We start from the raw sequence: 13,971 nt of genomic DNA, 5'->3' as shown, positions 1-13,971 counted from the left end.
AAGGAGAGATCTACAAAGTAATCGATACAGAGTAAAATAAACTTAACCAAACCAAACTATGAACAAACCAAGATGGAATCAAGGCTCAAATGCCCTCTCTGCACAATTCTCTTTTAAGCTGCTGTCAAGTCTTTGAGGTAGGCCAGGTGGAGAAAGAGAAGAGAAAGGATTTTGAGAATGTCACTTTACTGATGTAAGGTATAAGAGACTCTCAAAAGCCTGCCAGAATATCCTTCTACCTCTTAGTATACTAAGCAGTATCTAAGCAGAGTTGTTTTGAATTTCTCACACTTTCTCCTTTCTTAGGGTAAGTTGCCATTTAGTTGCTCTTAACAGTTCTTGCACTCCTTCACTAAGGTTATCTTTGTATAACTGTCATTCCAAATAATAGGCACAGCGACTTAAAAGCAGCATTGTTTAGTCTTAGTCTCCCTCACCTCCATGAAGTTTGGCAGTACTGACAGTTTCTCCCAAACTGGCTAGGCCAATTCCAGTGAGCGGATAACATCCTGTACATAAGTAGGTGCCAAGCCATGTAGCACTTTGGAGGAAGTTCCAGGACTTTACGCTTCACTAGGAAGCTTGCTGGCAAACAGGGCAAGGCATGTGGTACTGGCATAATGTGCTTCTACCAGCAAATCTCAGTTAGCATAAGGGCCACTGCATTCTGAGCCAACTGCAGCTTCAAAGGTAGCTGCATATAGAGCACATTGCAGTAGTCCAAGCATGAGTCACTGCAGCAAGATCTTCATGCCCCAGAAAATATAAATAATATTATGTTTTACATAGCTATGGAATGACACTAAATCACCTACATTTAAAGCACAAGTTCTAACATCTCTAAAGTAAAACACATTTTCACACAGACATCTGAGTAGGTTCCCTCAATTGGAGTGCATAAAGAAAACATGCATGTTGGATGGTTCTATCATTACATCACACCAATTAATAAAATTAATATGTGTGGCTATCTTCTATTTTTTAAAGTACACAGATTGGGGTTATGTAGTGTTTTGGATTCAAAGGAAAAAAAGGTACTTTGGAACATACACACAGATATACACAATACCTGTCAGCAAATTCTTAAGCCCAGAATATGTTGTTGCAGCTATAGAATCCAAGGAAAAGGTGCAGCTGCTATAAGAAGTTTCCAGTAGCTTCTAGGTGAGCATCTCTGTGTGCACTCCAAAGAATTTATTTTTCCAGAAAAACTGAGTACTTCACAAACCTTAAGGCAAATCTTTACAAGCAACATGCATGAGGGAGCTAGGTAAGCTGAATGATACATTTTATAATAAATATTCTTCTGAGCAAAACTACATCCATTTTTATTTAATATGTAAATTGACATCTATCTCTTAGCTCTTCCCAAGGACTTTTTTTACAAAGTCCAGACTCATATTGAGAAGTCAAAAATCAGGCTGCATGATATAAATGACAAAGCATTTATATTCTGTTTCCAAGAAAAGCACAGGGATATATTCATGTAGCTATCAGGCTTCAAGCTTTTTCTTCAATATTATAATACCTAGTCACTATCAATGACATCTCATTATTTGGATGTTGAAAATTATTACCACCAATCTCATAGACCATCATCTATTACTACTGCTATCATATTCTCAATAGGAATTATGAAAAACTCATTGAAGAACATCTGCAGATTCTGCTGTTTCAGAAAAGTATGGTAACATGAAAGAATCTACTGAAAAGAGTTTGACCTTTCACTTGAGGTATGGAATTGCTGATTGTTCTGTTTCAGCCTATCCCAATCTGAAACCATAAAAATACACTGCGATGATAGTCAAACAGAAAGATCTTCTGGCAAAGGGATTGCAGAAGTTGAAGTATCCAAGTTGAAAGAAATTGCTAAGCAAAATATTCATCCCATGAAATACAGAACATTTTGCTGCTTCAAAAGCCTGGGGATATTCTGTACCAGTATTGCTTTGGGCTGTTTTGAAGAGAGCAATCTAGAAAGCAAAGCCATTTACACAAACACAATTGTATGTAGCACACCAATACTGTATCTTTCCTTGATCTTTATTAAGATTTCGTAAGGTCTCACAATGTCTGCATATTGTTTAGCACTATATTAATGAATATATGGCATCCAAACTTCTGCAAGGCAAGCTCCAGAGCTCATCCAAATGTTGCTACCAATTTTTAGTGTCAAAGGAGCACACTTGAGCATGTTTTAAAAATATTGAAAATGGGTCTTTATTACAAGCCAAACGTTCCATAACACTGCACACTTTTTAATTCAGTTGGGAAGTACACAACATCCTTCATCTGGCTCCACTTCTTTTTTTTTATCCACTCATAAAACAGACTTTGGCAGAAATCTTGACAGAATGACAGCCATCTAGCAGGAGGGTGTGTGAGGTCATACTCCAAAAGTTTCAGGTATGTAGCATTTAACTCCCAAAATCTTAAAACATTTTAAAGTTGCCAAGATGGAGAAACACTGATCTAAGCTCTTCATTTTTAACTATTCTTTAGATTTGGGGGGGGGGGGGGGGGGGGGCTCTAAACTTGATCGCTTTTAAGACTTGTCGACTTCAACTCCCAGAATTCCTCATGGCTGACTAAGGGATTCTGGGAATTGAAGTCCACAAGCCTTAAAACTGTCAAATTTGGACACCTCTGATCTAGGTAACTCAGACAGCCTATATTTGTGCCTAGTAAATATTTCCAGATATAATTCGCTAGACACCAGCACATAATTGGTGTTTTCTGAGCTTTGTGCTGCTATTTCATGGTAGACTCGGTTTTTGCGGTCCAGATTTTTGCAGTCTATCTCTAATAGACCAACGGACAAAGCCACCTGGGCACAACAAACTTTGTCGCGCAAGGCACCGTCAGGTCTCAGTGAACTATAATATCAAAACTCTCCAAAAGCTTCTCGGTGCTTCCCTTCCGCACTTCTGAGCAACAGCCGTCGCACCTAACACCTGCGCAGTACGACTGACAGAAGCCGTGATGATTCCCTCGCATGCGCACTCGAGAGATGAACTCTTCCCCCCCCCCCCAACACACACACCCTTAAAATACGGGCAAGAAATCTTGACGCCTTAGCCAATCGCTACGTGCATTTATATTCCCGCCCTCCTCGCCCAACCACTCAGAAATTGGTTCATCAACCTCGGGTTGCGGTAACGGGTACTGATTGGCCAAAAACTTGTATTTTTTTTTAATCTTCCAGCCCATTAACTGAGAGGAGGAAGGGGGGGGTGGGGGGCAAACGACGGCAGCAGAAAGGCCCAAAAAGCCCTACGGAAACGAAAAAGGTCCGGTGAAAGTCTGGGAAAACCATCTGACCCACAGATTGACTCCTATAATAGTCGCAGGCGGAGGCCTTCCTGCGACGCGCGGTAACCGCCAACCGTTGGTCTCTGCTTACCAGAGGGGGGGAAGCCGTCTTCCTCCGCTTGTGATGATCTTGGTCACAAGTGGCGTGCCGTAGAATCGCCGTCAGACGTCACTGTCGGAACATCCTACGTCACGTCCCACGACAGGGGTGGGCGGGAAAACCGGAAACGTCGTGACAGTTAACCGTGGTAACAGCCGCGTGAGGAGTTGTGCGACTTTGTGTGTGGGTTTTTCTTTTTAAACGGAACGTTTAAAAGCAGAGGTCTCCAACCTTGGCAAGTTTAATCCTGGCGGACTTCAACTCCCAGAATTCCCCAGCCAGCAAAGCTATTGAACTATTGATCATAAGGTGTACTTAATTTTTCGCACACGGCTTCTTCCATTTTGCCTTTCTTTTTGTAAAATAAATGATGTCATGGTGTAACGTGTCATGAGTTGTTCATCTGTGATTGTATTTACCTACTTTTAAGAACTGCTAAGGACCAGGTGATTTTGATTCTGTCCTGCTATGTAAAACCATGGAACTCAAAAGAGTTCCTTTTGAAATGGCTGTATCTCAATTCAGTTTATTCATTTAAATTAGCTAATTGCAAAGTTAATAGCAAATAACAACTTAATTTAGAAGTTAATACTATGCAAATAGCATAAAGCATTCTGGCAATCTAGCACTGGACATTTTTCAAAACTACTATGTGGATAAATTATGAATTTAGTATCTCATCAGTGAGGGAAAAGGTTTCATATACAGATTCTCTGATACAACAGATATAGCAACTGATTCTGCTACATAACTTAGGTGGGATTACATGTTCTCAGGATATTTATTCACATATAATGTGAAGGTAATTTGCTATTTAATTCATTTATGAGCTGAAATTATATTAGTTTATTCTGTGTTGTATTGAAAGCATAATTCTAGTATACAGGTAGTCCTTGACTTACAACTGTTCGTTTAGTGACTGTTTGAAATTACAACAGCACTTTAAAAAGCACCTTATAACTTTTTCACACTTACAACCATTGTAGCATCCCCATGGTCATGTGTTCAAAAGTCAGATGCTTAGCAACTGGAATGTATTTATGAGAGTTGCAATATCCTAGGGCCATATGATTGCCTTTAGTGACCTGACAAAGTCACTGGGGAAGCAAGATTCACTTAATAACCGTGTTACTAACTTAACAACTGCAGTGACACACTTAACTGTGGCAAGAAAGGTCGTAAAGAGGGACAAAAATTTAACTGTCTTGCTTAGCAATGGAAAATTTGAGCTCAATTGTGATAATACGTCCAGGACTACCTATGTATCTACAACCTAATATAACTTTAATATGCTATATGTCCATTTGTTTATAGTAGTCTTAGTAACATGAGCTTGGGGTTGATTTTAGTTAGCCTCATGGGGAGGAGACCAATTATTACATGCTTTTGTTCCATTGCTACATCATTAGGCGGGGGGGGGGGGGGGGGGGGGGCAGCATTTTCTGCTGTAAGTATAGTTCTTGGTCAATAAAAAAGATACAAAATTCTAATTCTCTACTTCTGGAATCAAGCAACAAAACTTTTAAAGCATTTAAAAAGTAACTATAGCAACATTGGTTCTAATAATAAAAAATACAGGTTTAGAATTTAAGAAAAGATTCTGTAAAACTTTATGTAGCCAGTAGAGGGTGCATGGCGGACAGATAACTTTCATTAGTGTTTAAGCACCTGGAATTGCTTTTCTTTTTTCATGTTTGTATATTTAGCCCCTTTGGGCCACATTTTTAAATTAGATTAATTCATTTATCATTTAGGCTTATGAAGGAATATTTCTCCAGCATTCAAATGTTACAATTATCTTTAGCCATTCTACAATATAGTATTAGAATACCAATGCAGTAGTGATAGATTCCACTATAATGATTGCCATATAAATGCCCTTTTTACTGTTTTATTTAATAGGTGGACATCTGTGAAGATACTGGATAAGTTTCTGTTATAACTATGTAGCCCATGAAGTCTCTTTTATATACTCAATTGAATTCATGTTTTGAGTTTCTGAATATTACTGAATGTTTGATTCAAGGGGGAAAACCATTCCAGCAATTCAAGATGGATGGATGAGAAATGCTGCAGGACCTGGTAGCTTTTAATGAGGGATGTTCAAAAATAGGTCCCCATACCCTTAATATTTGAAAATATTTCATTTGTTTAACCAAATACTGGTGCATGGTGGTACAAACCTAGACTACTGATGTTAAGTCCATTAAGCGCTATATATCAAATCAAACTGAAGCAACATAATAGGATGCTCCTGAACAAAACACATTCCCAATAGTAGGTACCAAATAATATAACCATACATCTATCATTTTTTAATAAGGAAATTTGAAAGAGACCTAAAGATTGTATATATCGCTATAAGAGACCTAAAGATTGTATATATCGCTATAAGCTCCAGCCTTTTCTTATCACCATGTACAGTATAAGTAAAAAATATTCCATTGAATTGTGTGGGGAAAATTGCATTGTACATGAGTACAAAAACTGTTTAAATACTGGTATATGGTTTAAATAACATCATGAAGTTTTGAAAACTCGTCATGGTTATTTAAAAGTAAGTTAGACGTTACATAACCTGTTACACAACCTGGTTCTGCCAGCTGGCGTGTGTGCTCAGACAGAGTCACCTGAGGCTGTAAGTGGTTGATGTGATCATAGGGAAGTTATCATCCCTATTCCTCTCAGGCTTTTTTGGCTTTCCGATTTTTAATTCTTGTAATTTTAATTGTTCTTCCATTTATAATTGTTTTTATATTTCTACTTTTATTGCATTGTAAGTTGCCTAGAGTCAGCTGGGCTAGATGGCAAGATGGGTGGCATATATATTTAATAAATGTTAATTTTGGTTTTTGAAAGGGGCTTTTTTGCATGTGTGAAAACATGTCAACAAGAATATGTGTAGCTTATATTTTTGAAGGTATTATCATGTCACATTCTATATTAATTCTTCCTGAATTTAAAAAAAATCAACCTCAAAACAATATATATTTAAAATAATAAACATATTCTTGCTTGATAAAATATGAAATAGCAGGTGGACAAGATAGATTTTGGGGGTTCATTTTACCATTGAGTGTATACTATATAGGCACTTCTAAAAAGCTGAAGAAAAAAACTATATACGGAAGATGGGTCCATCCAGGATAAACTGAACCTAATTTGGAGGGTATTTTCACATTTAAATTCTTGGACTATCTCCAAGTACATACAGTATCCTACTTGTAGCTTATTTAACCTAATGTGCCTATCCCTCTGATTATTATTACATTTCCAGAGAAGTATACCCAAGTGACTTTATTCTAAGAGAGAATAAAGAAAAGATTGAACTTTTCTTCCATGACAAAAAATGCCTTGTTGTAAAGCAGCTCAGAAGTTCAAACTTGTTTTAACACAGCCCCAGTGCCACCTTCTCAGCTTCAAAGAACAAATAAATATTTGGTAACAATTCCAATGTTTTTGTTACAGAATAAATGCCTTTATTTTTAAAGGGAAAGGAAATTTCAAACAAGGAATAAAATCATTACGGTAAGGACGAACACAAAACATCAGCCATCTGGTCCAGGACAGCTTTTCCTGTTGCACATCAGTGTTGCATTCCTTATGGTTTTAGCTATTGCACAATCAAAAAAAAGTCTCTAGTTCTACTTAAGGAAATCTCCCAAACTGCTGAGAATACGAGTAGGAGCATGTTCCATCTGTTCTAAGTATGTCTCGTACATCTTTGACAATTGCATATAAGAAGATAAAAGGGCATCTCAGCATAGCTGCAGAACCAAACAGAAAAATCCCCTCTTCTTGCCACTGGAAACTGAGTCAACGGTTCAGAAAAATGTTCTCTGTCCAAGATTTGTCCAAGTCATGTTTATTTAAGCTTCTCTTATTTGTTTAACTGTCCAAACAATGTTAATTATAAACCACTTGATGTACATTCACCAACCTCGTTTCCAAATAAATACTGGGTGATACAGTATTGTTTGGCTCTTATTTTTCCATTGAGTTAGGCCCTGTAGTAAAGGGACCAGATAATCATTTGACAAGAAGTCCTCAACGTCTGACCACAATTGAGCCCAAAATTTCTGTTGTTAAGTGAATTTTGCCTCATTTTAGGACCTTTCTTACTACAATTGTTAAGTGAATCACTGCAGTTGATAAGTTAGTACCCCGGTTGTTAAGCGAATCTGGCTTCCCTGTTGACATTGCTTGTCCAAAGGTTGCAAAGAGGGATTAAGTGACTTTGAGACACAGCAGTGGTCAGAACTTTGAACCAGTTGCCAAACATCTGAATTTTGAACACATGATCATGGAGATGCTACAAAGATTGTAACTGAAAAATGGTCATAGGTCCCTTTTTCAGTGCTGTTGTAACTTTAATGGTCACTAAATGAACTGTTGTAAGTTGAGGACTACCTGCATGAGAATCTCCTTTATAACACTAAAAGAGGAAGATGAAGAATAATTGCTATCAGGGTGAATAACACTGGGCTAGATAGGCAGTTAGTTTAAACTGAAATAGGATGTAGGTTTTTTATATCCCAGTGGTGAATAACCTACAGCATCATCTTAAAAAAAAAACAATTTTATTAGTTTATAATATAGCATACAAAAAAAGAAACAAAAGTAAATAGTAGGGATGTTAGGGAAGATCTAAGTGCAGGAAAGCAAAGTGAAAAAAGAAAAAAAAGGCATTGACTTCCGACTCCATTTGGTGCAGTAGAATAAGGCATTAACATCAAACCTCAACTTTTTACTTTTACATAATAGTATAAACTAGCCATTTCCAGAAAAACAAATCTATCTAATCGGTAAAATCCAAAATCAAAGTTTCATTTTTTTCCCACTTCGAGCACAAAGTCCGGAAGCGGTTTCCAAGTAGAAGTAAAAGTATTTGTGTTTTTTTTTCTTTAATCTACAACATCATCTGTATATAAATTCCAAGCCCCGTTTTTGCAGAGTCCTAGATCTGCCCTGTTGAAAGCTGTAGAAAACTGTTATACAATTTCTCACCATACTGAAGTGGAAGCTCATAAAAACGATCATAAACACCCTAAAATATGCACAATCCTGATAAATAAAAAATAATCTTATCAAATACTTTGGGGAGGGATAAAATTCTGAATTCTAGATACGTCCTATAGGTCCATTCACCTTGCATTGCTCCCCAACCACTGCAGTTTCAAAAAACGATGTGTAGTAGCCTCAGCCTCCAAAGCTACCCAGTTGGAGTAGCTTAGACATGGTGCTCCCCCCCCCCTGCCTTTCCCACTGGTCATCAGATAGTTTGGTCTGTGCTTGATGGCTACAAGTTGAACAGTTGTTACTTGTTGACCTGAAGTTTCAACTCTGGTTCAGACCTGGTTCTCATCTGTGCCTGCAAGTTAGCATTCTTATGGCTCCCATTCTAAATAAACAGATCAGTTACTTTAAACTTGCTGGTGCAGACAGTATTTCACCCTGCAAATAACTCCTACTTTCCTCCGACTCCATGTAAAACCAATCACTGACATCACAAAAACATCAATCTTGGCTTCCATTTAAATAGCGGTCACAAGTGTTCTAAGAGCAAGACATGTGGAATGTGCAAATTATGACAAATGGGCAATTAAAAAAAAAACAAGCTGTAATTTTGCCCCCGGAATATATGATGTGAGATTGTATGCTACATAAAGCTATATTTTTCATACGGAAATTAAATCTAATTGGGCTGTTCACGAGCCTTGCAATTATGAATATTGTAGAAGAAGGGAAACTTTTGGCTTCTTCAGTGCTCATCAGAAACAGCCACAAGCAAATTCTCACATAGCGTTTTTAATTGTTTCTAGTTTTAGTAGTCTTCTGTTTAATTAGTGTTAAAGTAGCTGATCCTGTTAAAACGCTGCCAGCAATTACTGTTTTGGTGATTCATGAGATTTCAGGAAGCACCCAATCGCTGCTTAATACAGCTTGTCTGTCAAAGTGCAGAGATTTGAGGAAGTTTATTTCAGAGCAGACAAGGGTCCTCACAGAAGACCTGCAGGTGTGACTCTGTTGATCCAATGTATGCATGTAGTACTTGACTTACCACCACAACTGGAATCAGAATCTCGATCTTTGAATGATGTGGTCATTAAGTTGCAATCAGAAGCAATCCCAGCATTCCCAGGTCTTTAAATGGACGGAGTGAAAAGAGCTACCTACCTAGTTTAGCTCCCCCTCCATAAGCCTGGATTTTTGGGATCTGTGCTCCATTTATTTTCAGTGCTCAACTTATGTTCTATGCTCAACTTATTTTCCAAAGCACCAGAAGGCAAGATGAGAAACAATGGATGGAAATTAATCAAGGAGAGAAACAACCTGGAATTAAGGAGAAACTTCTTAACAGTGAGGACAATTAACCAGTGGAACAGCTTGCCTTCAGAAGTTGTAGGGGCTTCATCACTGGAGGTTTTTAAGAAGAGACTGGACAGCCACTTGTCTGAAATGATATAGGGTCTCCTGAACAGGGGGTTGGACTAGCAGACCTCCAAGGTGCCTTCCACATCTATTCTGATTGATTTCTGCACCCCACCAAAAGAGCTGATCTTCCCTTGGCATTTCTGGGGGCTGGTTTTCCAGCCAGCCCCCAGAAATGAAATGCAGTCCTCTCAACAGGCAAAAGCAGCTTGCAACTTTTTCTGCCAGCATCCCCATTGTATTTCTAAAGTAGATGGCAGAGAAGATTACAAATGGCGATCATGTGATCAGAGGGTGCTTAGGCCTTGGCAACTGATCGTAAGAGCTAACCACTTGCCAAACACCCAGATCACAATCATATGATCACGGGACAATCGCTAGAGATAGTTTATGGGCCATAAAGTACCATTTCCAAGGCATATTTCCATTGAGCTGTCATTGAACAAAAGGGGCATAAGTCAAGGGCTACCTCTACTTTTGATTATTTTCCAGCATTCCATGTTCAAAATGAAAACCCCAAATGCGGTATATTTCATTTTGTACCAGTCAACAGATAATATTCTAAGTACTAAAATCCCGAAGGACAAATATAAAAGTGCCAACAAACTCTTGCAAATACTATTGAACAATTCCCCCCCCCCCTAATCTGATGTATCTAAATGTGTTTCAGTTCATATTGTTTGGGGACTATTCAAAAAGAAGGTACCACGTAAAGGAACTGATTAAGTTTTGAAGGAAAGAGACAGTATTATACCATAAAACACATATACGGAATAACTGCTGAAAAAAAATATTTAAAATTACTTTCATTTTTAATTTTGTAAATACTTTACAAAAACGTGTGCTTTAAAATTAAACATAAATTAGCATTAGACAATTCCTTTTTGACAGTAAATATCAAAATATATTATCTCTTTATTTAGGCAAAAGCAAAACTGAATATACCAATCCCAACTTCTTATACCAAGAACTTGGAAACTGCAAGCCACTGCCTATTTTTCAGTCACTTACATACCCATAATTATTGTAAATTAAAACCCCAAAATATAATAACCATCCCAGGCAAATGAGAAATTATTTTGAAACATAACTATCTCAGTGGTGCCAGGATCTCTTTGGTCCAAACGTTGAGATCAGTTTCTAATCTCTAGCAGACTATATTAGAATTTGCATAGGTCTTCTAAAATAAAAATACGAATCATATTGTCACTGTTGATTGGTCCTTTTTTTACAATTATAGCATCTATTAATTTTTTAGAAGTGTGTAAGGTTTGTAAAGATAACTAAAAAGTGTATATTTGGTTTTTTTTTAAAAAAATAGCCTACCTTAGCAAGCAACAAAATAAAAACATGACAAAGAAAACTGCATATATGTATATTGCTGAAGCACAAAATGATTTTATATGCTAAAAAAGTTTTAAAATGAAATCCAGAAAAATGTAAAATGAAATCCAGAAAAATATCAGGTCAGCTCTCTTACATAATGGAATTCTCAATTAGCTCAGATGTTTGCATACAATTTTGTAACATTCCACTTGGCTTATTAAAGATATTTGCTCAGGTGCGATGCTTTTTGGTTTACCTTTTTAAAAACAAAATCAATGTTATAATGACTTTTCAAAGCTACTCCAAAGTTCTTAAAATGGCTTTTCATTGTATTCATGCCCCATGCTCCCTACTCCCAGGTTGAAATGATTAGCCAATGACCACTTGTGATTAACTGGTGATTAGCTTTGCCTGCAGAATGCCCAGTTAGGGGCTCCTAATATGTCCACCAAAGTGGTACCTATCTATCAACTCACAATTGCTCACTTCGAACTATTAGATTGGCAGGAGCTGGAGCAAATGATGGGATCTCACCCCACCAAACAGCAGCATTTGGGTCTTGAACATGGGCTTGCTGATCATCAACCCAGTATCCTAACCATGTGATCACTGCTCTCATAAAATGACTTAGTGTTTACCATAAGCAAGGAAGCCATTTCACTGGTATTGCTGACATAACTTTTGGTACAGTTCAACACAATATTGTGACAGAATTAAAATCTATTATTGTAGCGATATTGGTTAGAAAATAATTGAGTTCAAATAAATAAATGCAATGGATATAATCTAATAGATCACTTCAGATAGACTCTAATAAGCTATTGTACTTGAGAATACTTGTACTCTCCACATGGGAGATAAATGTGCTAGCAAAACAGTACTCTGAATATTGAATAATATTGATAATATTTATATGCACCGTGATTTAGCCTTGCCATGGTGCTAAATTCATAAATGTTTTTAAAAATACAAATAGAGAACTGAGCATCAGAACACTTGGGCATATGGTCACCGAACTAGCTGTTTCATCTGCTAGAATCTTTGTGATCCCATTCCAAACATTATTTGTCATTTTAAATTTTTAAAAATTGCTGCTAATTTTTCTACCATCTTGCCACAAATTTTGGTGGATGCTTATGGATCACACAAGGCACTATATATAGCTTGCAAGGTGCCCATTCCTGGGTTTATATGAACTCACTCATTGGCTTGTTCAACAAATAATATAATGTGTGAATCCAGCCTTTCTCTTACTGAAATACATACATTTAAGCAGGGGTGGGTTTCTCGCCCTGTTCCAACTGGTTCGGTTGGAACAGGGCCGGCGGCGTCCTCGTGCACGCGCGCAGTGCACGCATACGTACTAGCGTCTGTGCGATGCTCCAGCTGCTCCTGGAGGATCGCACAGGCGCTGTATGCGTCCTGCGCATGCGTGGAAGCGCAGAACTCGTCAAAACTGGGTAAGCAGCGCGGGCGGGCGGGCAGGCCCTTTGCCGTTCCCGGAAATTACTTACTTCCGGGTTCGCCGACCAACCGGTTCGCAGGGACCACCGCGAACCGGTTGAAACCCATCCCTGCATTTAAGGGACAAAAAGCAAATGAGAAAGAAATACTTAGCTACGTGTCATAAGAATATGTGTCTGAAAATATATTTCTGGAAGAATTCATACAGCATCACCATATGCATTGGGAACTGCAGCCGTGCATAAGACATAAATGAAAACAATAGGACTGTAGTTTTATGGGCCATCATCACTGTTTCCACTTGGAAGCCTGAAGTTTTGAAATCTCCAGTAAAAAGGAGGCAAACATCTTCGTTCCATTGATATAGTTAAATCTGATCATGAAAGAAAGGAAAGAAAAACAATTGTCAAGCAATCAAAAAGTTAAAGGTGTTTTGTTGCTTTGAAGTTCTAAACAGCTAGGCTGTAGGCTGAGTTTGATGTTTGAACCTACATATTTTCTTTAGTAAATAATAGTTTTTTCCTTAAGCTTATATCTCAAAGAGATTAAATCATTCATCAAAACACATCGTAGTTAAAACAAGTACTAACTTAACACAAAACATGAATCAAGTTTGTAAATAAGCTAAGACCTCTATAAATTATGAAATGAGACAGGTACTAATACATGCAAAAATGGAGGACAGAGAAATGATGATCTCCTTCCACAATCATCCTCACCATTGACTGAATTATAAATGAGGAAATGAAGCAAATTCCTTTATGCTAACATATGTAATTAATTAAAATTTTTGAACCTGCTTATTTTCTCTTTCTGGGAATGTTCCCCATCATCCATTGCACCAATTGGAAGCATCATCACACTCTTCCTTGTTATATTCTGGAACACTCTGGCAATTGGAATTGTTGATCCATCCCGAATCATATCTGGATCTTGATTAAACACTAAAACATAGAAAAGGAGAAAATATATTTATGATGTATTTTTTTTTGTGGTGGCAAAATATAAAAATAAAACAAGATATAATTACTGGTAAAGTATATGTTGCTAAACATCCAAAGATGCTTAAGTATGAGTCATTGGTGGCTCAGTGGTCAGAATACAATACTGTAGGCTACTTCTGCTGACGGCCGGCTAAAGCAGTTCGACAATTCGGTTCTCCCCGGCTCAAGGTTGACTCAGTCTTCCATCCTTCTGAGGTGAGTAAAATGAGGAGCCAGATTTTGAGGGGCAATATGCTGACTCTGTAAACTGCTTAGAGAGGGCTGTAAAGCACTGTGAAGCAGTATATAAGTTTAAGTGCTATTGCTATTCCATATAAACTAACTGAGCAATTC

At 37.6% G+C, this 13,971-nt stretch overlaps 2 protein-coding genes across 3 annotated transcripts in view; both read right to left on the bottom strand.

Moving 5' to 3' along the window:
* The window catches only part of ZNF407 (zinc finger protein 407), a 367,412-nt gene extending 363,931 nt beyond the window's left edge, over positions 1–3,481 (bottom strand). Inside the window, exon 1 of the mRNA XM_087707329.1 lies at positions 3,404–3,481. The gene's annotated coding sequence lies outside the window, so the exon portion shown is untranslated. The remainder of the gene's footprint in view (positions 1–3,403) is intronic.
* A 7,678-nt stretch (positions 3,482–11,159) lies between these two features.
* CNDP1 (carnosine dipeptidase 1) overlaps positions 11,160–13,971 on the bottom strand; it is a 30,681-nt gene continuing 27,869 nt past the window's right edge. For both annotated transcript variants that reach the window (XM_087707326.1, XM_087707328.1), the window contains exons 11-12: positions 13,431–13,578; positions 11,160–13,007 (exon numbers count right to left, since the gene is read on the bottom strand). In XM_087707326.1, the coding sequence (XP_087563452.1) occupies positions 12,923–13,007; positions 13,431–13,578 (233 nt within the window). In that variant the 3' untranslated portion in view covers positions 11,160–12,922. The remainder of the gene's footprint in view (positions 13,008–13,430; positions 13,579–13,971) is intronic.

Source organism: Thamnophis sirtalis, unplaced genomic scaffold (genome assembly GCF_051295495.1).
Source record: "Thamnophis sirtalis isolate CommonGarterSnake01/CBP01778 unplaced genomic scaffold, rThaSir2_p1.2 scaffold_2, whole genome shotgun sequence".
Classification (NCBI taxonomy): domain Eukaryota; kingdom Metazoa; phylum Chordata; class Lepidosauria; order Squamata; family Natricidae; genus Thamnophis; species Thamnophis sirtalis.
Note: the sequence above shows the minus strand (reverse complement) of the source record. Positions and strands in the feature narration are given on the sequence as shown.